Below are 25060 nucleotides of genomic sequence, written 5' to 3' on the forward strand. Positions count from 1 at the left end.
CCCTCTATCTCCCGTCCATGAAGAAGTTTTCCCTTTTTACCTGAAGGGAGCGCTTTGGAAGATATAAGGGCTGAAAGTTTCGCCCTCTGAGACCCTGAAGCAGTTGTTTTTGTTTTTGAATTTTGAACCTTAACTTAATAAGGGAAAGTTCAAAATAGATCGTGAAATATATACCTACAAAAATTTGTACCTGGTGAGGTGTCTCGGGTCTCGGAGGCTAGATATTTCTAGAACAGTCTAGAACATTCGAGAGCACTCCACAGCATATCAGAACATTCTGGAATGTTGGCGAATATTCGAGAACATTCTAGATTACTGTGGACATTCCAGAACACTTTCGAATGTTGTGGAATATTCTGGAACATTCGATGCCGTCTCGAGTATCGGAGGCTAGACATTTCTCGAACAGTCCAGACCATTCGAGAATATTCGAAATCATTCCACAGCATTTTAGAACATTCTGGAATGTTGTCAAATATTCGAGAACATTCTAGATTACTGTGGACATTCCAGAACACTTTTGAATGTTGTGGAATATTCTGGAACATTCGATGCCGTCTCGAGTATTGGAGGCTAGACATTTCTCGAACAGTCCAGACCATTCGAGAATATTCGAAAGCATTCCACTGCATTTTAGAACATTCTGGGATGTTGTCGAATATTCGAGAACATTCTAGATCATTGTGAAACATTCCAGAACACTTTCGAATGCTGTGGAATATTCTGGAACATTCGAAACCGTCTCGGGTATCGGATGCTAGACATTTCTAGAACATTCCAGACCATTCTACAGTATTCGAGAGCATTCCACAGTATTTCAGAACATTCTAGAATGTTGTCGAATATTCGAGAACATTCCAGATCATTGTGGAATATTCTGGCACATTCGAAGGTTTTTTGTAGGATCATAGCTACCTATTGTGGTAACGTCGTGAGTTTCGGATGTTCAAGAACATTCCGGAATATTCTGAAATGATGACGAATATTCGGAAATAGCCTAGAATACAGGATACCAGATCATTGTGGAACGTTCCGGAACACTTTCAAATGTGGTATATTCTGGACGATTCGAAGCCTTATGTATAGGGTTGAAGCTACCTATTGGTATGGGTAAATATTTAAAGCAAGACAGTTGTGAGGTTCGAATGTTCGAGAACATTCCGGAATATTTTTGAATGTTGTCAAATATTCGTAAATAGCCTAGGATCTCTGATCATTGTTGAGTGTTCCAGAGCATTCTCAAATGCTGTGGAATATTCTAGGACAGTGTTTTTCAAAGTGTGGGTCGCGACCCCCAGGGGGGTCGCGGCACTTGTCCAGGGGGGTCGCGAAGCTCAGCGTTGAAAGAAACTTATGGAAAGCAGATTTCATTTTTTTTACTTAAAAATAATCCAATCTTTTAAAATTTAATGATCGTTAACGTACATATCAATAAAACAAAACATTATTAGACAGGTAAACTATATTTAATAAACAGTTAAATAAGTTAAGCTCTGTTAGGCCCGTGAAATTAGATTTTTTTCAGGAATTAATTCCCAGCAAGCTGGAAATCGTCTTAATACCTTCATTTGGTTCTAAATTAGTGTAATCCGAGTTTGCTCCATTCCAGGAGTTGTGGAAAAATTGCTGCCCTTCTTCAGTTTTTTGCTTGTAATTCAAAAACGGTACCTCCGACGGAAATATTGCTCTAATCACGATAAAAATTGATATCTGAGGATCCGAAAAGTACCTTAATATGAATTACTACCTAGTCAAACATTGTAAAAAGTGGCCAGTGGTGGTTGTTTTATTTTTGGTAAAATCGTGTTAAAACCCGAATTATTTTTACCAGTGTCTGATCCACAACAACTTAGTAACATTAATTTTGACGGTGGGTTCCTTCTATTTCGAGTGGTTTTGTCAATCCAAGATAAAATGTATCTCCCAAGGCTTCCAAAATTTATCCACACCTCCTGGGATGGAGCAAACTCAGATTATTCGCATTTAGGACCAAATGAAGGTATTAAAATGATTTTCAGCTTGCTGGGAATTAATTCCTCGCTTTTTTGGATCTCATGAACCGTGATAGCTAGACAGTTGAAATTTTCACAGATGATGTATTTCTGTTGCCGCTATAAAAACAAATACTAAAAACAGAATATATTTAATAAATATTTAAGTGGGGCTCCCATACAACAAACGTGATTTTGTTGCCAGCCCGACTCGCACTTGGCCGGCTTTTTTTTGTTTTGATATCGACCATTGATGGACTGTGCGGAAAGAGAAGAGCCGTAGAATGTATGGGATCCCATACATTTCACGACTGTTCTCTTTCCGCACATACTATATAGATAGAAAAACGTAGAAACGGGGCTAAGGGGTCGCGAAAAAAATTTAGTGGTCATAAAGGGCCGTGACACCAAAAAGTTTGAAAATCACTGTTCTAGAACATTGTGGACTATTCGAAGCCTTCATACTCTCAGGAGATTCTCGACTAACACTTCCAGTTATCCCTATTGCCTATGCTGTTCTCACGGTCAACTATACGATTCTCATGTCAGCTCCCTGAGCGAAGCCGGGTACCTCAGCTAGTAATAAATAAAATAAGGCGTAGGGATGTGACGACCCCATCGCCCGCTGGTATTACCAGTGCCATCAGTCAACGCAGGGCAGCTTGTGGCGAGCTGTTGGGGATTAGCGACCTCACGTACCCGAGTGCTCCTGGGGAGTTCTGTTACCCGCAAGGAGGGTGGGTGGGACAGGATTCTTTGCCTCTGGCTTGCCTTAGCCGGCCGGCCAGAGTGGAGTCGTTAGAGCTATAAGCTCCAGGGGTGGAAGTGAAATATGCATAAGACGCGAGTTGGCACAGTGGCTGTTAACAGCCACTAGGTAGAAAGCGGCGCACACCTCTCGACACCCCTGAGCCGCTCACACCGGTGTTGCTCTTGAGCCATCCTAGATGTCGCTTTTTGTGAGGGCCCATCTTGTGAGGGCGAGTCACCGTCTGCCGGAAATAAAATTGCATATCGTTTTATTAGGCAGGCGTCCGGTTTTTTACCCCATAGCTCAGTACTTAGTCCATCGCTTTCACCCAATAACCTAGAACATTTTAGATTCCATCAACTCTCAATAGCCCTTACACCCTGGCGGGTGCTGCCTCTGCGTGCGTCCCATGACACGGGCAAGGGCAGCATCCGCTCGGTGTACCCCTTACATTTCATTAAAGTGTCAAAAGGGCTTCTAGGTGTTGGCTTCGGCTCCGCGCACGCCTCCCAAAGGTCCGGAACACCATTGTTCCGTGATGGGAAAGACATACAAATAAAATAAATAAAATTACATACAAACGTAGTCCTCATTATCCTCTCTGGATATTAACATTATTGAAAATATTTTGACACAATTTGTTGTATATCAACCACAGCTATGCCCCTACGTTAGTTTTTTTTGAATTTTTATTTATTTTAAAAGCTAGGAGCATTTTAAAATTTATGTGAAACCTGTTTTTCGCTCCTAATTTTTACAATAATAAAAAATCGTAGGGGCATAGCTATGGTTAATATACATCAAGTTATACAAAAATATTTTGCAAAATGTCAATATCCAGAGAGGAAAATGGGGACTACGTTTGTATGGAGAAGCGGCCGTCCCCTTTCCTCTTAATTATGAATTGGGGACTTATTCACACAATACCTACACACATTTTAATTTGCTTTTTTTTTAGTGAAGGAGAACCTGCATATTATAATAGGTAGGTATCTGCAGAGATAAGTTTTCTATCTATAGTCTGTATCTTTAGGTATTTAAAAAAGAGTAAACAAAATCTAGATGAAAACATTACATGATCAAATAATGTAGGTTAAAGTCAGGTCGTTCAGTGACAGATCCAAGTAGTTTTGTATTTGGTTGGTTAATCAATTTAAATGTTATAATTATAACCCGAAAATTTACAAATTATTTGTTTACTTTATTTAAGTACTTAAGTAAGATACAGAGTATAGTTACCTAGTAAATTTATTACTAATTATTTTATTTTATAACTCAATTCGCACATCCAAGAAGGCCTATTAATAATCATCTCGGGCCATGTATAGCTGAGTTATAATAAAGTATGAATAAAGCTTTATTAGGAATGTTGGCCGTCTACATCGACATTCCTCTCTTACATTAATTAGTAGGTATAGTGTTTCACAGTGCATCTTCATATAATTAGCTAGTTTACCTTATTTATATAATTATGTTGCCGTTATATTATGATAAACATGCAGTGGCCTTAGAAATAAAGATTAGAATGAATGCATTAGACCCCCGAACAGAAAATAAGTGTCAAAGAAAAGAGGTAGAAATACTTGAAAGGTTCAACAGACTTCGAACAGCACCTTACCTATGCCATAAGGTCATGGTTTTCGTCAGGAGTTCCACTTCATAAAGTTTCGCCTACCGACAGAAAATACGCGAGTATAGAAAACACTGTCCTGAGAGAAAAATCATCACCAGGAATTAATAAACAGTTCTGTACTGGGGGAAAAAATGAAGTTTTAGTAGTAATCATGGAAGTTTCACTATTTCTGTAAAATTTATTTATTTCTACAAACAGCTCAGTAATACTAAATCTAATTTCAGCAAACAGACTTTAGTAAATGGAGCATTAAACAAAGTTCAGTATTTGTTACAATCCATTTTTATTACTACTAAAATTCTCCGATTTTTACTAGTAAAGTTTGTGATTTTTGGAAAAATCATCTGTGATTTCAAGTTATGATTTTAGTAAATGTCTCACTTACATAGTTTTGTAATATCTAAAAAACGAGTTCGAGAGAATAACATTACCCCATTTAAAATAACAATTCAGTTGTTACTATAGCGACATTACAAAGTTTACTGGTATTTAGTAGATAGACTTGTTGTGTTTATGTTCATTGTTGTACCAATCACTAAACGAGTTTTGTAATACCAACACAGCGAAACGAATGTTAGTGATTTTAGTAAAATTTACTACTTGCTACGTTCATTTGGTTAGAGTTAGTATTGTGTCGGATGTCGGGCGGGCGTGTCTCGTGTCTTCTTTGTTTAAAACATACTTAAGTTAAATAATAAATTTAGGATATATTGTGGGCCATGGACATATTAACCCGCGACCTCCTGTGTAGTTGGGGTCTACAGGAATATATTGTTCTGCAACTTCGAGCTAGCTGTTGTTATTCTAGTGATAATGACATCATAGGTAAATCTAAACTGTTTGCAATTCCAACCTCCCTAGCACAGGTGCGCCGCGAGAGCATGTTGCGCGCGTAATAGCTACTAGTCTCTTTCTGACTGTATGAATAAGAAAGGAATGGGTAGAATATCTCGACAGGCTTTTATAGTGCCTCTTTAGTACAGAGATATACTACCAAATGCTTTTTTATTCATACAGACAGAAATAGAGACGGGTAGCTACCACGCGCGCGACATGCTCTCGCGGCGCCCGTTTGCTAGGGGCGGAGGAATTGCAAACAGTTTAGTTTTTGCCTGTGACGTCATTATCTCTAGAATAACAACAGCTAGCTTGGAATCGCAGTACAGTTTAGTAAAACCTATGACGTCATCGTCTCCGATATTGCTAAAGCACGCTTAGAATTACAAAATGGTTAGTTTTCACCCATGACGTCATCACCTCCGATATTGCTAAAGCACCTCTCGGAATAACAAAACCAAATTTCTGAAATTACTCTAGCATACTTCAAATTACAAATATAGACGTTGTATTTCCTACTAAATGGAAATTGCAAAAGTCAATTTGTTCCTATTAGTTGACTCTCCTTGTCCCCGGATTAAGTTTTATTTTTGTAATTCTAAGTGTGTTTTTGTTAGTTTTTTGTCTCAGTATAGGTGTACCTATAATAGTTGAAGTTTTCCCTCGATTTCTCCAAGATACCATTATCAGACCCTAACCTTATAAACAAAAAAAAATCCAAATCGGCCCAGTGGCCTTTGAAAATCGGAGAACATATTAAGATAAAAACTAATAAGAACTAATTAATGGAGGTTATAATTGTCTCTATCTGATAGAAACAAAGTAAAAAAATAGAGCTACCGGATTCTTTGAGAATGCGAGGTTTACGAACCATAGACCTAATTGCCGTTAATTTAAAATGAAATTAAGGTTGAACTTATTAGGCTATTAACATCCGTATCCGACATCGCATTTTAATTGATGTTGAATTGATATTCTTTATTTCTTGAAACTTAATTGAAAGGTTGCGGTACGGACGCCAGCGGGCAGCGGGCGTCGAGTGAGCGGAGCGAGTGTTTAAAGTGTACATATATTTATAGAGCAATATAAGTAAAGAAAGAGTGGTAACTCCATACATCAGTTTTCTTAGCAAAACGCGCGTTATTTCGTAGTCGACATCTAGCGTCATGTAGCGGAATTTATCAGTACTGCTAGTTGACAATAGATGTCTCGGCGAACGAAAACTCTAATGCTCAACAATTTTCAGCTAATATTATAACCGGATTAACTGGAAGTCTATTTTTAACCCCTTCTGCTTATAAGATTAGTTGTAAATTGTTTTAGTATTACATTTTTCGTCAGTAGCTACACTTGTGACATCTTGTGTCAAGTAGGGGTACTAATAGTTCCACTACTTGACGTTAGATGTCGACTACGAAATAACGAGTTTTGGTAAGAAAACTGATGAATGGAGTTAACCACTCTTTCTTTACTTATATTACTCTATGATACATTGAACTCTATCAAAATGTATGAACGCCCGCTCCTAGCCTTAAGCCCTATTTACATGGTGCGAGAACTTGCATGAAATATTTGATACATTGCTAACTACAGAGTACAATGAATTCAAAATACCGCAATTTAACGAAAATCGTATGCAAGTTCTTGATTCGTCTAAATGGGGCTTTAATTAAGATTAATGTCTGCATAATAGGTATAAATATACATATGTAACGATATACCGCTACATATGCTAAGGTGATTATGCTAAACTGTCCGATTCGATATATCACAGATGTCGATGTCGTCGAGTCGTGATGAGATCCTAATCGGTCTATCGTGGAGGATGCGGTTAGCGGTATCACTTGTCAATTTGAATTAATGTAAATCTCTCATATATCCGGAATACGAGCCTGATTTATAATAATTTATTAGTGTTATTTTATTACATTCGACCTAAGTACACTTTTTTGGATTGGACTATACACGTGGGTCGTGGAATATGCCCTTACACTCCTTACAGGACTCTTTAACAGCGCACAGTAGGCAGGCGGCAGGCAATACCTTGAAATGAATATAAATCAACCAATATTATTATAATTATCATCAATATATAAGTAGTGCTGGCCACTTGGTCTCCTAGGTACCTACTATTCCTATCTAATAGGCGACGACTGTAAGTAGAAATTAATACCTACATTAAATTACAAAATTAAAAGCTCTAATATCTAATAAGTAGTCTACAAAGTTCAAAGCGCTCGTCATATGTCATACAGTGTAAGTACAAATCCGCATACCATTTAGGCCAAGACAATAGCAATGCGTTCATAGTCTCGCCTTGGGATACTTGCTGACGCATCTCTGGTCCTTAGGCTGAGGCCACGAGCGGAGCGGTTAGCGGAGCTCATTCGATGCAGGTTCATACAATAAGGAAAATTACATAATAAAAAGCTCTAAGTAATATCTAAGAAGTATTCTACAAAGTTCAGAGCGATCGACATATGTCAATAGTGTAAACGCATCTCTGGTGCTAAGACTGATGCTACGAGTGGAGCGTTTAGCGGAGCTCATTCCATTGTTCCAATCAGGAAAATTGAAATGTGTAGTTCTGTTTTTACGTCCCTAAGAGTCATACGATCCCGCCGCCAAAACGCCGCTCCCATACAATCGAAGTTGTCATTTTAAAACGACATGCTTAAATTATGTGAAACTTAGCATGAACATTTTATATACTTGTTTTCATTAAAATATAGCAAGTAGAATTGTAGGTAAAATTTTACCCGCTCTAATTTCTTTGTACTACAATTACAGTCTACCTTATATCATCTCGTTCCATTATTGTATATAAAATTATGTTTTGGTTGAAAGAATATTCGCTAAACGCTTTAGTAAAGGCCTCTCTTGGTCCTTGGTCGTACTACGGTGTCGGTGACATTTCACGTTAACTTGTATGGCTTGATCTGAGTGGGCGGAAAATATAATAACACGACAGTAGCCTACCATTACTTGCACTTTGAGTTCCAAGGAGGCACATTGTGATTTTGAAAACATGATATTGTTTTGACATTAATCTCGATCGCACTTATAGGTGGATCATTTTATGTAAAGTTGTGCACTAAATTTTTTTAAATTAGGTAATTTTTAATTTTATGTCTTTTTCGTTCTAATAGGAGAAAAAAAAGCGTCCTAGTGTACCTACATCAAATGTGAATATTTACAAGTAAGTGGTAAACCTACCAACATCTTACATTAGTCGGAACAAAGCACCTAATTTCATGTATTTTAGGCTCACAGACAAGACATCCTCCAGACTGAGCATAGTAGCTCTACCCCCTCTGCCACAAATACGGTAGTTTTACTCCATTTTCGAGACGAAAGTGTCTTTGTGTGACGTCCGTGTCTTTGAACGGACCAATCACCGCACGGGACCTCGCTCACCTCGTCCCCCGCACCCCCGTATTTTTGGCAGCATCGGATTCATGAAATAATTGCTCTAAACTCCATCTAGAGGATTCCTAGTATATGTTTAGGCTGAGGGCTGAGCTACCAGCCACCCGAAAACTTTACTTACTTACCTACCTACGAGTACATAACTTGAAGTTATTGATTGCGTCGTTTGTTTTCTCTGCAGTCCTTTCAGCTCTTCACGGAACCCTAAAATATTTAAATAAAACATCTACAAAGTCGTCTTTTCAAATCAATTTGTGACCGGCGTTATCCCGTCTTAGACTTCCAGAAACGCAAAAAAAGTAATACAACATATTAAAATAAAATGTAAAATATGCAGGACCACCATTGGAAACTCAGAGGATATAACCAACGGAGACGCCATGTCTAAAATTTTCGGTACAAAATAGTCTGCCGTTTTTTGCGGGGGAGGGGCACATCAAATGTATAGGTACGTCATGTCAGATAAACGTCAGTCCATACATATGGTTGACATGTGGTTGACCATTGGCCGCCTATTTTCGACAAAGGGGAACGCCTGTTAATGGCGGCTCCATTGTTAATTACTCCGAGATTGGAAAGCACTTTGTGTACCGTCAGCAGCAGCACTTTTACGTGGTCAAGGAGGAGTAGTCAAATTAATAGAATAAAGTAAAATTCAGGACTCTATGAGGCTATAGAGCTATAGAGGGTTCCGCTCGACAACTGATCCGAAGATTTGGCGTAGGCGCTAGTTTTTACGAAAGCGACTGCCATCTGACCTTTCCAGCCCTGAGGGCAAACTCGGCATTTTTGGAATCAGCCCGGGCTCCACATAATTAAATCATTTTGGGAAACAATTCCGCTTAGTACACCTAACTTTTGTCGCTGACACACTTATATTATTGTACCTACCTACAATGGGGTTGGCAACTGCCAAAAAAGATTTGCATAGATGGCGCCATCATCCCTTTTTCTATGAGGGCTGGTATCCTAAGCATAATATTCGATAAAAAAAAAAATCTATGGATTGACAGGGCAAGCTATGCTGGCGCCATCTGCTTAATATATTTCGACCGTCCAACCCCATTAGAAACAGTCTGAACTTATTACATTGTAAATACCAGGTAAATATTTAGACGAATAAGCATTAATGTGATCGATTGTAGCTGCCATTTCAAGGTAAAATAAGTTTCCTGGATATATTAAGTATGTAAAGCATTAAGCGGTTTTCACCACACCAGCTCATAAAGACTCTCCTTATCCTTCACAAACTGATGAGAAAGATAAATTTTATCTACAAGAGTGACAAAGTCAATTGCAAAGTAACTTGATGGAAATTTTGAGTTTATTCCTTATGTTGGTGGGTAGAATTAAATGTGAAATAATGTTTTTAAATACCTATTAATCAATATTTAATAGCGTACCTACATTTGGATTTTACATATTTGTAAAGTTTTACATGTATAAGTATACGGTATTTTACTCGTGTTGGTGTGGGGAAAATATTGTGTTTCACTCGGTAGCAGTTTGTTTACTTTGTTTAATCCTCGTGACTTGAAACCCTCACAACGCTCAAGATTCCACTTCTCGAACCACTCGCTACGCTTGTGGTCAAATTTAGGAATCTTTTCCTTGCTCAGTTATCAATATTAAGACGAGGGATTAAACAAACGCTTTACCTTCTTGTAAAACAAATATTTTATTTTCACACACACACATACACACGCACCATTTTTTCATTCCTTTTTTCTTTCTTAGAATTTCATAATTTCCTTAATTATTAGTTTATTAGATTAGTTTCTTCTTAAGCTTTTGCTTCGCTTCGATGTTTAGGTACCTATGTATGCTAGCTGTACTAAGGTACCTACTTTACTAGCGATGCAATCCGCAGATACCCGATTGAATGAAGTTCATGGCCGATTATAAGCTTGATTGAAAGCCGTGCGATTATGGACTCTCAGTCCGTACGGTAAGTTTTCAGTACGGTGATCTCTTATAAGTTGATGAACCTTCTACGCTTGTCATCCTCGTTAGGTACTTTTGTTTAACCAACAGTCTAGTAGCACTCTGTAGCACTAGTCAAGTAGGTAAATTATTATAAGTGTCAGAACTTTTAGATCACGTTAGTATGCTCTAGTGGTAAATAGAGACACTAATTATAGAATAGCTAGCGCCATCTATTATGGAGTAGACTAAACAGGTGTACTACCGTACTTGTACTTACCGTGGAATTATTGCTTTAATTTTTCTATTTACGTGAAAATTATGTATACGTTTTATGATGGTTGATTATGATTATTTACTTTTAAAAAAAGTGTTCAATTTGTAAAATAAAACACATGACACTAGATTTGCTCAAATCGATGACGTGAATGACGTTTCCAAACTCGTTCTGATATATGATTACAGTAGGTTTTATAATTAGGCGATTTCGAGTAAAATAAAGTTGTCTAACAATCAAAAACTTCTAAAGCTATGTGATTATTCTTATACTTTAAATATAGTTAAAATCGTTTTCATTCTGAATACTCTGAATTACAAAAAATATTAACACCTGAGGTAATTTTGAGGACATATGAACGCAACTGCACTTCATTGCAGTGTGACATTTCATTTTATACATTGCACTTCACATCATCATCAATCAGTGTTGAAGGAAATTGTGAAGAATTAGTATAGATTTTTTATATTAAGACTAACCTAATTAGATAAATGAAGTGATCTTATTTGAATTTAGGAGTAAAAAATACGGGTAACGTCTTATTATGCTATTTTATGTCTTCGTACTTTCATACATTATTAAAACGATTATATGCGTGGTCAGGTTACTTGGCCCTGATCTATGAACAAATATTCAATTTCAAGTCCCAAGGGTAGGTATTTATTCACAGCGATCGTAATTTGCAGTTCGTATTATTTACTGATAATGCATATAAGTATATAACCCTTATTTTAGTGTATACTGATCAAAGTTAATTATAGACTTTTCTTATCAAAGTTGGACCTAGATTTTTTACATGCGTCTTAAGATCATAAACACCGTTATCTTCTCATTGAATACCACGTAATCCCCTTCAAAGTATTCTATTTGCTGAAGTATCTATGTCTAATTCATGTTCTACTGTATTAAGTTATTAGAATGAAAATAGATCAACTTACATCTTACCAACAGGGCCATAATGCGTCTAGTGCTATTTGTGGCACTACTGTGTTGCGGGGTGCTCGCTGCTCGGGCATATGAGGACTCCAACCTTGAAGATGATGACTTTGCAGAGTTCGAACAGTTTGATGCTGAGGATGACCTTCCCGGAGGAGACCAGGGTTTTCAAGGTAGTGGGAATAGTTTTGTTCTACAATTCTTATTGAAAAAGTGATTAGGCTCATTGGCCTACAATACATTTCTTGTAATAAAAATTGAATGCAGTATATTGCCATGTCTCAATAATATAGGTTTATTGCTAAAACAGACAGGTTTGTTTACTTAACGGTAAATAGCTTTCACCCAAAGAGTTGTTTTGTATCTAAGAAGATTGAATAAATGGTGTTAAAAAATAGCAAATGAGTGTGATTATGACTAATTGGGCATTAACAACATAGTAAATGAGTATGAGTGCTACTAATTGTTTTTAATTTTCATTACCATCAGTTTAGAGTCAATGTATTCTAACAACTTGGCTTGAATAGGTCCCTGTTTCAGTCATTTGGTGGGTAGTAGACCAATGCGCTATGAAACTATTATGGTACCAAAAAATTGTAAATAACATTCTTAGGAATTGGTATAAACAATTTCAACCCTAATGATTAATTAGCGTTAATTACGTTAATATTAACCTTAATTTACCATTTCAGTTGGAATTATCTATACCAATTCCGTTAACACCACTCCGCTGCACCAAAAATGCTATAAAATTTACGATGTCTGCTTATTATTCATGACTGTGTTGCTCATTAAAATACATGTAGGTAGTTTATAATTAGTATTCTTTGGTGTGACAAATGTTGTAACTGTTTTGTTTTCAGATTTCAATGATGTAGAAAAAGAGGCTCCGGCTCAAAAACCAAAGCTGACTTCGAATGAAGAATTTGAGGCAGAAGTTGAGACTGAAGATGAGCTTGTTGTTGAGGTAAATATGAAACTATCTAAACTTTTGATAAATTCACTGCCAACATTTTCGTAGCGCTACGAGTACATGCAATTCCCCTTTTCCTGCTTTGTAGAGGAAAGCGGGAAAAGAGAGTGCGGAATAAACAGAGTGCCTGTCTAGTGGGTTCCCAACACTCAAGGTGTTGAGGCTCAATGAGAATTCTAATGTACACTGTTACAAGCAAATTTGAATGTCACCTTTAATTTTCACTAACAATAATTTTGTATGGTAATTAATACTTGCTTGTAGGTTACACTTGAGTGCAATTCAAGTATCAGAAAAACAAAATGCATTATTTTAAGTAACTTACATTTGTAAAGCATAAAAGCGTGCAAACAAGTCAAAATTAGGTATGAAATAGAATAGTTTTTATTTCATCATCATATCAGCCAGAGGACGTCCACTGCTGGACATAGGCCTCCCCCAAAGAGTGCCACAATGACCGGTCTTGCGCCACCCGTATCCATCGGACTCCCGCGACCTTTACCAGGTCATCAGTCCACCTTGTGGGGGGTCTACCCACACTGCGCCTTAGTTTTTATTTATCATATCAATATTTGCTATAACATTTATTTTGACTCGTATGTATCATCCTTCCTCAGAACGGAGAAAAGGAATGAGTGTGTACTCTATCTATTAGATATATTTTTTACTCTATCTATTAGATATATTTTTTACTCTATCTATTAGATATATTTTTTACTCTATTAGATATATTTTTTACTCTATCTATTAGATATATTTTTTACTCTATCTATTAGATATATTTTTTACTCTATCTATTAGATATATTTTTTACTCTATCGATTAGATATATTTTTAAACAACCATCATACCGTTATAACAAATCCATACTAAGTGCCCATATTATGTGCACCTTGCATAAGATGTGTTCTAACATAGTAATATATCGTCGGGTGACAAGCAAAAGTCACTAACTAACATCATTGAAATTATTGGACAATAAACCGTGTTACAAGTGTAATAAAGTGCATTGTTACTTAATTTTTTTGATAGTACTTAGTGAGTTTTGCTTGTCACCCGACGATATCATTGCTATACTAAACTTGTGACAGTTGTGACATTGTGTATTGATACTTCAATACTGAAGACCTATAAATATAGTATTGAACTTGTCCTTGCTTTGAGGTAATGAATTACCTATCTAATTGGTTTTGGAATCACCATTCCATGCTAATAACTATTACGGCTTAACAACATTTTTTATTTGACTTTCTTTTCAATTAGATTAGCAAGACACATAAATTACGTTTGGCCTGAAATAATAACTAGGTTAATTTCTTTAAAAGGTCATTAAATATAATTTTAAGCTAAGAATGCCTTTGTTTATTACTTGTACTGCTCTTTCCTGTGTTCATGACCTAATAACATACGAAATATGCGTATAAGGAAAAATTCATCACAATAAATATAAACTATATTTTAATTCAATTCATATCCACTTCTTAAATATCTGAGATGCAAAGCAGGTACAAGAGTAATGGTTGATTCATGAAAGCTGGCGCGGATTTTAAATAAAAATGTTGATAGGTGAAGGCGAACGTTGCGCCAGCTCTAAGGGTGGTATTCCATCTGTCCAATATCTTTGTCCAATGTCATTGCGTCTCACTCTCTCATTAAGCAAACTGTGAGATGCAATACACATTGGACAGATGGAATACCATCCTAAGGCCGCGGACTGGACGCAAGCGGTGCGCGGCGTGGCGAGCGGCAAATCAAGGTCATTCATAGGTACATTGCGTTTAACCAAATGTATGATCGGCCTTAATTTGCCGCTTGCCGCGCCGCTTGCGTCCAGTTCGCGGCCTTTTGAATCAACCTATATGGGTTGAGTGTTGACTGTTGAGTATGTTTGTACCTTTGTACCGTGTGTTATGTTGGTAGCGTATCAACGGCTGAATTGATTTTGATTGATGATGTGTCCATCGATTCCTTTTTATGGATTCCAACGTCCAATTTATTTGTCCAATGTGTATTTTGTCTCACATTTTGCTTAATGAAAGAGTGAGATGTAATGACATTGGACCAAGATATTGGATAGATGGAATACCACCCTATGACACATTTTTCATTGACTTTCAAACAGGAAATGGTTGAGGAGCAGTTTTTAAATTTTCAAGCATTTTACTTTTTTGAATAGGAAATTTAATCATGCATAGGTTCATTCAAAGACCTTTATTTTGTTGTCAGGATGAAGACAATGAGTTTGAGCACTTCCAAGACCCAGAAGAGTTCGAAGGGTTCCAGGACAATGTTCCGAGGAACACTGAGCAGCCAAAGATTACCATATCTAAGGTAAGTTTTATTTTCAACTAGCGACCCGCCATGGCTTCGCATGGGTTAATACATTATATACCTAAATCACTCTATTGATAGGTGAAAACCGAAGAAACACATAAACAAACAGACGCCGCGGGGGACTTTGTTTTATAAGGTGTAGTGATACTAACTTTTAAGATATCAGTGGCGATGTGTCAAAAACCTGACAAGTGCGAGTCGGACTCGCCCACCGAGGGTTCCGTACTTTTTAGTATTTGTTGTTATAGCGGCAACAGAAATACATCATCTATCACGGTTCATGAGATACGCAGCTTGGTGACAGACAGACAGTGGAGTCTTAGTAATAGGGTCCCGTTTTTACCCTTGGGTACGGAACCCTAAAAATGATCATAATAAGATTAATAAGCCAAGGACACGTGAATGTGAAGCGGACTGCCTTATAATTCCGGACTCCGTGTGCTGATTGAAACTTGGCGTGTCAACCAAATAACCATATTTAGAGCCAACGCTATCCTATTTTTTGGCAACAGTTGTAAGTTCTAAAATTAACTACAAATTAAATTTACCATCTTTTGATTCGAAAAGTTCATAAAGAACGCGTGATGATATGTCATGTGTATCTTCTTGACACAAACGCTGTGTGCGACGCTCGAGCGGGGCGGGGAGTACGGAGGGACCTTACCGCTACGCTACCCGCCCTGCCGAACGCTCCACTAGACCCTCGCCACTCAGGCCGCAGCCTTACTGAGCGCGACATTAAGATTTATAAACTCTCCAATCCAGTTGCTAATGCCGTTATTCGTAAACGCGATACTGGCCTGAATTAGCTATAAATCGTTTGTCTTTATCTGTCATTTTATTATTTCTTTATTAGGCACACAAAACAGATAACATTTTATTACACGAAATATTGTTTTAAGCACAGGTTTTGCATGTATGTATACTCAACATGAAAAAGCACATTTAAAGAGGGAAAACTCCAAATACACTAAATTACACAATAAAATACAATTAGATAATTTTAGGCACACGACATAATTCGCATAAAGAAGAGCACAGGGAGATTTTCACTTATGTATTTGTAAGAAAGGGATAAAACATAATCGAACGAGCGAGCGAAGCGAACGAAGTTCTTACATTCGACTTGGGACACGCGGCTGGCTAGGGGCACGTCCCGGCATTTCGATGTTTTTAAGCTGAACTATCAGAGGATAGTTTGATACTCAAGAGCTTAATTAAATTTGTTCTAATTTAAATGAAATTGGGTAAACGTGTAGTTGTGGGCATTATATTTTAGTCATTAAATTATAAGCAGGCTCGATCAATGGGTTATTGAGCTAGAAGAGCTTAGAAGGCTAAAAAGCTGTTTGTGAGGGGTCTTGCTATTCTGGTCATCTTTTTGCAAGAAATTATGGTCGAGTTTGGTATCAAATGAAAGTGCTCGGCTTGCACTTTTATAATATTGTTTTTAAATTTACCATTTTGAAATAATTAGCAAGATAAAAATAAACATAATATAGGAATTTGACATTTGACAGGAAATATTTCGGCTTACCACAGATACAGTATCAGTTAAGGGGTCCACAGACCTTGTAATATATCCACGCGATTTTTGATCCATTGCCGCCTATAGTGGGTGGGAGTGCCGACAGAAGTGAAAACTCAATGACTAGTCCAAAATGTCTGCAGCACTATAGTTTGTGAAAGGACTGTCTCATTTCAAACATAGATAGAGAGAATCATACTATCTTTGTCTGACACTAGTACTAGCACCCAAAAGAAAAGGATGTGTATAGATTTTTTTGTTCTTATTTACTGACAAATTTGGTTTGACCAACTATATGCATAATTGACCCATCCTCCTTTCTATTGAAAAACTTTAGTTCCGAAATTGCTGGCCAGTGAGCTTAAATTTGTAGCGTTAATTGTTTGAAATTCGAATAGAAATTGTAAAGTTACCTTGCAGACCTCGCATGTAAATATATTTGGTCATGATATTTTGAGTTTTATTCACCAGTACTAGAGTTCACTTTTATTAGCGATTTCATCAAGATGTAGCTTTATTGAATTATATTGCAGTGATATGAAGTTATGTAACTGTGAGATCCTCGTATTTCAGCCCGTACAAGATTAGAACATTGAGCTTTATTGCTTAATATAAAAGTCCAGTTTTAAATAATTGACCTGATTATGATACGTTATGACTAAAGTTCTTTGGTGAATAACATTGTCCGTGACACATGACGTCAGCGTTACGTTACGCGTTACGCTGAATCGAGTTTATCATTTTTTCCCCACCTCAAAAAGTGCTCAGCGCCGCTAAAGAAGTTTTCACTTCAATAATTTTTTTGATTGTATGTATATGCATACAGATTGGTCCCGTTTTTGTCAACACCCAGTTCTGATGATGGGATCCATGAGGAATCGAGGGAACTCCTCAAATCTTAAAGGCATACATGTGTCGCTTAACTTCAAAGTCTGGTAAATCCATTCGACCCTCTCAGCAAATATCTACTCTATTACCTTCTCTTAATACTATAATCGCATAATCTGACAGATGGATTTACCCGAGTTTGAAGTTAAGCGACTCACATATAGTTATTTATGTGTTTTATCAACAAATCAAGCATATACATTCAAAAAAGTAACATTTGATGAAGTGGAACTGCTGATGATGATCAGAACGGAACTCTTCAATGAAGCATAGTTCACGTTTGGCGATTTGTCCTCTTCGTTATGTTTGTTAAGCAAGTTAAGTTTTTAAGCCACATTTTTGTCAAGCTCGAGTTCTGATGATGGGATCCACGAGGAATCGAGGGAACTCCTCAAATCTTAAAGGCATGCGTATAGAGATTTGTGTATTTTCATCAGAAAATCAAGAATTTACATTAAAAACTGTCGCATTTGATGAAGTGGAACTGCTGATGATGATCAGAACAGAACTCTTCAATGACTACACGGTTGGCGATTTCGAATTTCGATTTTTACGGAGCTGGCCCTGGAGCCAGATCTGACCCGGATCCGGGCTCTTATCTGGACCTGAACTCGGACCTGGACCCGGACTTGGACCTGGACCAAGACCAGGCCCCAATTTCACCACGGTGACAGGTGCGACAATTGTAAAATCACTGTTGCTGACGTCACAGGCATCCATGGGCTACGGTTATCACTTACCATCGGGCGGGCCGTATTCATGTTTGCCACCATCATTGTATTATTTAAAAAAACTTTATTATATAGGAAAAAAAAACAGATATTTCTTTTGCGAAGTTTCTGACAATTGTCAAGATTTAGAAGAATTGTAGGTAATTCTTGACAGGTAATGAGTTATATGTCGGAATTTCGTGACAATTGTAGTGTTTCTTGTGACAATTGTCATAAACTTAGCAAGAGAAATATCTGTTTTTTTCTGATATAATAAAGTTTTTTTTAATAAAACAATTATGGTGGCAAGCAGGAATACGGCCCGCCCGATGGTAAGCGGTAACCGTAGCCCATGGATGCCTTTGACGTCAGCAACAGTGATGTTTTACAATTGTCGCACCTGTCACCGTGGTGAAATTGGAGCCTGGACCTAGACCTGGACCTAGACCTGGTCCTGGACTTGGAACTGGACCCGGACCCGGACTCGGAACCGGACTCGGACCTTGACCCGGAAAACCACTGATACCTAAGCTAAATAAACCACTATGATTACCTACCATAAAATGTAGGTATAAAGTATAATGATGCCAAACTTACTAGCCCCTCCCGCTCAAACCCCCGTACACCGCACCGCACGCGCCGTTAAGTGGGTTAGGTTAGGTTTGAACTGCGATCCTCACAGAACCGATCAAAAGTGGGTTAGGTTAGGTTAGAACTGCCAGCCTTACAAAAACGAAATGCTACTAGAAAAGTGGTTTTGGTTAGGTTCGAACTGCAACCCTCACAGAACCGAACTGCTATCAGAGAAGTGGGTTCGTGAGGCTAAAACTGGGACCCTTACAGAAACGAAATGCTACCTACTAGAAAAGTGGGTGGTTTTACCTCCTTTTCTACATAGTGCACCAATCATCTTTCACCGGCCCCCATAGAAGTCGGTTTTTTTTTCTTGAAAATTATATATACGAGTAAGTAGGTGCAACAAAGTCAATCGCTCTATATAATTTTTGGCAAACCTCGAGTTCTCAGTTCAGAGCGAACTACTAGTTTAACTTAATCAGACCCGGAAAGTTTTATGAATAAAGGGAAACTTTATCTTCACAGGTCCCAATCACAGTCCGGCCGCGCTGGGACGCGTACTGGCTGGAAGGCGCGCTATGCTGCCTGCTGGCCGGCTACGCGCTGTCGTACGCCGTCGGCCGCGCCAAGAACACCGCCATCGCCACCAACTTCCTCAAGCTTCACAAGCCGCTACTAGATGATAATTTTACACTAGTCGGTGAGTTTTGTTGCAGACAAAAATATGGGCTTACCGTATAGTAATGATTTCCGATCAGAAATTAGATCCTGAGAGCTTTGTCAATTGTTTCATACCGGCTGTAAACACTCGTCGAAGGGCGATACTAGACGAGAAGTGAGCACTGAGCAGTATTAGGGTCGGTTGCACCGAACCGTCTGTCACCGTTTTAGCGTTCGCTAAATTTTATTGTATAGAAAGTTTCATAGTTCTCTGCGGCTTGACGTTGATCAGTCTGTTAATTGTGGTTGGTTCAACTGGCCCTTAATACACTCTTCCTCGCCCTATCTCGGAGAGTTTCGACGAGTGTGAATGACGATGAAACTTTCCGCTATTTTCACAAGTTTCACATCTGTATTGACGTCCCACCTGAGTGCTTTAGCCAATGTAGCGTAATGAAGTTGGAAAATGGCGTATTGGCGTAGTTCTTACTGATATATTCTCTGTTTTGCAGGTGAAACGGGTAGCGACGTTGTATGCGTAGGCGAAGACCGCGGCTGGCGGCGCGAGGCCGAACATTGCTTCACTATGTGGTGCAGCGGCCGTGTGTGCTGCGAGGGCATGCTACTCACTCTCAAGTTGATCAAGGTATGCCAGAGCGGGACGGGAGAAAATCGGTTCAGAGATTTATAGTTCGTTTTTTTAGCATTAGAAATAAGGTAAACAATCTTGATGTGTCTTTTAATTGAAAAACACATTTTAAAAATAAGTTACGGCAAATATGTAACAATTATGAATCTAATACGATCATTTATATTCCTCTGCTTTCATAAGTAATAGTTGTTGATTTTTAAAAAGCGTTTTTCAATTAAAAGACGTCAAGATCGCTTACCTTCTTGCAAGTTCTTTCTAATGCTAAAAAAACGAACTATAAGCGTGAAAATTACCTCTTTCATAGTTATTTTCGCGTTTATATTGGTAATAAGGATTACAAATGTAATTTTTGTTCCAGCGTCAAGACCTGGTCCACGTGATCCTGGGCAGCTTCCGTAAGAGTCCGGACACGCTGCAGGCCCGGATCGAGCTCGGCAAAGACGACAGCGATCCCTTCGTGCTGTGCATCGCGCAGAAGAAGATCGCCACGCGCCTCGCCAAGGAGATGCAGGACTTGGTACGTGTCTAATAGAGATGACATCTTTCTAGCTTGTCCCGACATGTCCAATTCGAACGTGACACAGACAGTAGGTCTTCCTAGTATAGTCCTGACCAGTCTAGACCTGGTTGTAGTGATGAATATACTGCACGGTTTGCATTGAGACATTGGTTCGGTATAGACGTGATATACGAGAGAAGTGACCAAGGCCTCCAGTGCCCAGGGCTGGACATAAGCGTCCTCTGCATTCTGCAGTCGGGATTGTACGTGGTGTCGTGGTCCAAACTAGGACAATTCTGGAGAAACACAAACAAATAGCAGCTTTTTTTTCTCATACCCGCCCAATACCCACCATATCTGTTCATTGTCCCAAAACTCCCAAAAGTTTTCTGGGAGTGATCGTTTTTAGCGATAAAACCGCCTGTTGTTACCTAGTTTTTTGTTTTCTATGTATTTTTACAAGTCCATCGTGCATAATAATGCATATTTACTTACTTATCTCACTTTCCCCAGAGCGTGTTCTGCCCCGAGCGACGGCCGGGCGACAAGCACGGGCTGCCTTCCTCGCTGTCCGTCATGTCCGAGTGCGGCGAGGCCACGGCCGCCATCTTGGATGCTCGCGTCACGGCCGCGCTGGCGCAGTACCACGACTACATACAGTACATACACATATCCGACAAGTACGCCGGCGTTAAGCAGATGGAGTGAGTATACTGTTGTTACAGATGTGTCAGATTGTGTGTCAGATGTCTCCGTCGTGTCCGAGTGCGACGAGACCACGACCGCCATCTTGTTTCATATGGTCGCCATCTTGAGATGGTTGGCCATATATTTATGTTCAAATAGTTTTTAGGAGTTTGTATATGTTTTATAAGTAAGCAGGTCTAATAACGTTTGTTTTTTTCTTCAGGGAGACTGCAGCGACGAAGCCTCCGGACACTGAGCGCGTGCTGATTGTTTCTCTGGCATTGGGTCCAGATGGTGGCGGTGCTGAGATCCGACCTCTACTGCTGCTCATCTTCCATCTCCTGGAGAAGGTCAAACGCACCCGGCTTAGCAAAGAGGTACGTATTATAAGCATAAAAGCTGCGTAAAATCCATGTTATGAACATCGTTTAAAAAGGATCTATTGCGAATGAGCACTAAGGATGCCTTGATTAGAAGAAATTATCTAAAGACTAATTTAGTAGATATTTTACTTACCTATATGTTGTTTGTTGGCAGGCCCTAGCCAAATGCGAGAAGCGTCGTCAGAAAGTGGCGGAAGCCTGGCTCCGAGGCGCACACGCCGCCCGCCAGGAGCAGGCCGCGCAGCGTCGAGAGGAGAAACGCAAGCAGGAGAAGGAGAAGATACTTGCCGTGAGTATACTTTGCCGTCAATTTGTACATTATAGTGCTGTGACAGACGGACACACAGACAGACGTACGGAACCCTCAAAATCACATTGGAACGAAGTGAAGTCTTGACTCTATGACAGGATTCACCAAACATTGTTAGACAACAGACTTTGGAGACCCTGTAGCTTCCTTTTCGCGGACCGGATTATGTAGTCTTTGGGTCTCCCGCTTTCTTACTGCGGGCCAGGGGGAGAGCTCGCAGGTCGTAGTTTAACATATTGAGTGCCGGAAACCCGGAAGATAGGGAAAGATCCAAAAATTAGGAAAAAACCTCGGAGTTTCCAGGAAACAAAGAAAACTTTAATTTTTTGAAATTTATGGAAAACTCGCAATTTTGGAATGTTTCCGATGACATACCTACCTACTACCTACCTACTGATGGTACATTTGAAGCAGATGAAAGCCATAAAATGATAGCATACTATTATCAAACTGCACAACGGGACTTAATCGCGTATTTAAGTTTTAAGATTTACCTCCGACGTTTCGAGGACGGCGTTGTCCCCGTGGTCTCGGAGAAGACTGGCTCAAGTTGACATCAACATCTTCTAGCCGCGCGAGTTTTTCGAACTACCCGCACTTGGTCTTGTTTATCAGTTTGAACGTTTTGCGCACTAGGGATGTCACTCTGTCGACACACAACAGGACAGTGGAGTCAGGACCAAACCACTGGATTGAGCTGCATAACCCTAAAATCCTCTCCACGGATCGCCATTTCTACAGTAGAAAAGTGCGGGAAGCCATTGAAATCAAAAAACATTGCAATTTTAATCGGGACGAGGGTTTTAAGATCTCATCCACATGGAATCCAGTCATTAGTAAATGTAAGCGGAAACGAATATCGACAGTCGATAAATCGAATACCGTTGTGCAGTTTGATAATGTTTAATAATCGTGAAAGTTTAAATCAGTGTGATAGCATACTATTTTCGTAAAGTCAGTTCTTTTTCTGATCAATATACATATTTGTAAAATTAACGTATATAATATTTTGCAGGAGGACGACCCAGAGAAGCAGCGCCGATGGGAGCTGAAGGAGCAGAAACGGCAACAGAAGCGCAAGACCCCCAAGATGAAGCAACTCAAAGTCAAGGCGCTTTAAGACCGTACTAATATACACTCAAGATACAATACTCAAACTGTTTCGTATGATTAGTAAGTATATAGAAACAAATACAGTCGCTCAAAATAGTGTAATCGTAGCCACAGTTTGATTTTGGTAAATGGAGCAGAATGTATGGAGCCATACAACGCTCTTTCAATTTGATTAAATTGCGGCTAAATATGTTACACTAATTTACGCGTCAGTACTTCTTTACGTATCATATGATCACGAGTGTTTACCAGAGATGAAGTAGGTATAGTATAAATTATCTCAGATGATTTTTTCGGGTTCGGGTGCTAATCCGTTAAACAAAAGCCTTTGTTTCTTTTAAGAGCGCTCTACAGCACGTGCCAAAGCAACCATTTCGTTTAAAAAGCAACTATCGTTATAGTATTAAGGTTCAAATTCATGTGACAGCTCGTTCAGAGAACAATCAGGGTGGTCTTGTTTTTTGGAGATAACAAAACGTGTTATCTCCGTTATGGGCTGTTTCATGAATTTGAACCATATAAATAAATAAATATAAATATTGGGGACATCTTACACAGATCAACCTAGCCCCAAACTAAGCAAAGCTTGTACTATGGATGCTAGGCGACGATATACATACTTATATAGATAAATACATACATACATAAAAAACACCCATACTCAGGAACAAATATTAGTGTTGATCACACAAATAAATGCCCTTGCTGGGATCCGAACCCAGGACCATCGGCTTCGCAGGCAGGGTCACTACCCACTAGGTCAGACCGGCCGTCAAATAGAATGGTAAGTTTGCTTTTTAAACGGGCTTGTTCCCGTTACTTATGTCGGGGCTATTAGCAGTAAGTAGTGTAACCACTGCATAAAGGAAACAATACCTTTTGTTTAACAGATTAGGGTCCGAGCCCGAAAAAATCACCTGAGTTAATTCATACTATATACAGTACCCGGAGATAAATATGGCGTATCGGTCTTTAGAAAGAGACAATTGGAGACTACGAGAAAGAGACAACGCTCTACGAAGCCCGTATTCCGATGTGCAAATTTATCGCCGGGTACTGTAAATGGGGCATTAGACACTTTCCCCCTTATTCATAAACGTCTGCTAAAGTTGAAAAACCGATAATAATCGTTTGTCCCTTTCCATCATACCGATACGTCGGAAAGGGACAAACGATTATTATCGGCTTGTCAACTTTAGTAGACGTTTATGAATAAGGGGATATATGTATACCTCTACTATCTCTCTGGTACAGTCAGCAGAAGTAGCTAAGCGGGTGAAATATCCCAAATTTTGTGCAACACAACTGAGGTGTTAAGGAAATAAGACCGTGTGCAGATAATTTTGAACACCTGGCCCGCTTAACTACGGTGGGATTGGTCTTGAGTGTTGCTTATTACGAGAAAAGGCTGCAATCTTTTCAACCGCGATATCTTCACCCCCGTTTTGCCATTTCGATCAATTCTTTGCACGGCTTGCAACAAGCAGTTATTGTATAAAAAAAACCATACTATAAAATTTTGCCGTACGACTCGTGCATAAACTAAGTTACTTCTGTGTATATACCATATCGTTATTTAAAAATTAAATGAATTGGATTAAATTTGACAGTATTTGTAAATAAATGATCAATTGTAACTGTTTGTGAGATTTTTTGTGATTTGTTCAAGGAACAAAATATGTGGCTGTAAAATTATTTGCCACAGTCATAGTCATAATGTAAAAAACATCTAAAATGTCATGTCATCAATAAAAAAATGTGGTTAATATTTTCCCGAATAAGAATTATCATTGACTGCATTCTAAATTCATGTTATTTTTTGTGTCACTTTTTTCATTGCGATTTGTAAGAGTAATATACTTAGATTACTATGTTGTGACAAAAAATATACATATTTTCAAAGGTACCATCGCCCACACTGTTAACTATACAACAGTGGACCTTATGCCTTTACTAATAAGGTCCACCGA

The 25060-nt window shown here is 38.7% G+C and overlaps 2 protein-coding genes and 2 long non-coding RNA genes across 5 annotated transcripts in view; 2 read left to right on the forward strand and 2 right to left on the reverse strand.

Moving 5' to 3' along the window:
* LOC134797574 (low density lipoprotein receptor adapter protein 1-like) overlaps positions 1-6618 on the forward strand; it is a 79839-nt gene extending 73221 nt beyond the window's left edge. Inside the window, exon 7 of the mRNA XM_063769863.1 lies at positions 6407-6618. The gene's annotated coding sequence lies outside the window, so the exon portion shown is untranslated. The remainder of the gene's footprint in view (positions 1-6406) is intronic.
* Positions 1-25060, reverse strand: part of LOC134797578 (uncharacterized) — a 407161-nt gene that overhangs the window by 176057 nt on the left and 206044 nt on the right. The window lies entirely within an intron of this gene.
* Positions 1-25060, reverse strand: part of LOC134797580 (uncharacterized) — a 182560-nt gene that overhangs the window by 54546 nt on the left and 102954 nt on the right. The window lies entirely within an intron of this gene.
* On the forward strand, positions 11244-23256 carry LOC134797537 (PAT complex subunit CCDC47). Of its 2 annotated transcripts, none has more exons than XM_063769814.1 (11): positions 11244-11372; positions 11793-11950; positions 12641-12744; positions 14977-15081; positions 19312-19486; positions 19959-20092; positions 20457-20615; positions 21111-21301; positions 21508-21661; positions 21822-21956; positions 22993-23251. In XM_063769814.1, the coding sequence occupies exons 2-11, from the start codon at positions 11800-11802 to the stop codon at positions 23095-23097; spliced, it is 1413 nt and encodes a 470-aa protein (XP_063625884.1). In that variant the 5' UTR covers positions 11244-11372; positions 11793-11799; the 3' UTR covers positions 23098-23251. The 2 variants fall into 2 exon arrangements, with proteins under 2 accessions (XP_063625884.1, XP_063625883.1); XM_063769813.1 differs by having other exon boundaries at positions 11364-11493; positions 22993-23256.

Source organism: Cydia splendana, chromosome 15 (genome assembly GCF_910591565.1).
Source record: "Cydia splendana chromosome 15, ilCydSple1.2, whole genome shotgun sequence".
NCBI classification, from domain to species: domain Eukaryota; kingdom Metazoa; phylum Arthropoda; class Insecta; order Lepidoptera; family Tortricidae; genus Cydia; species Cydia splendana.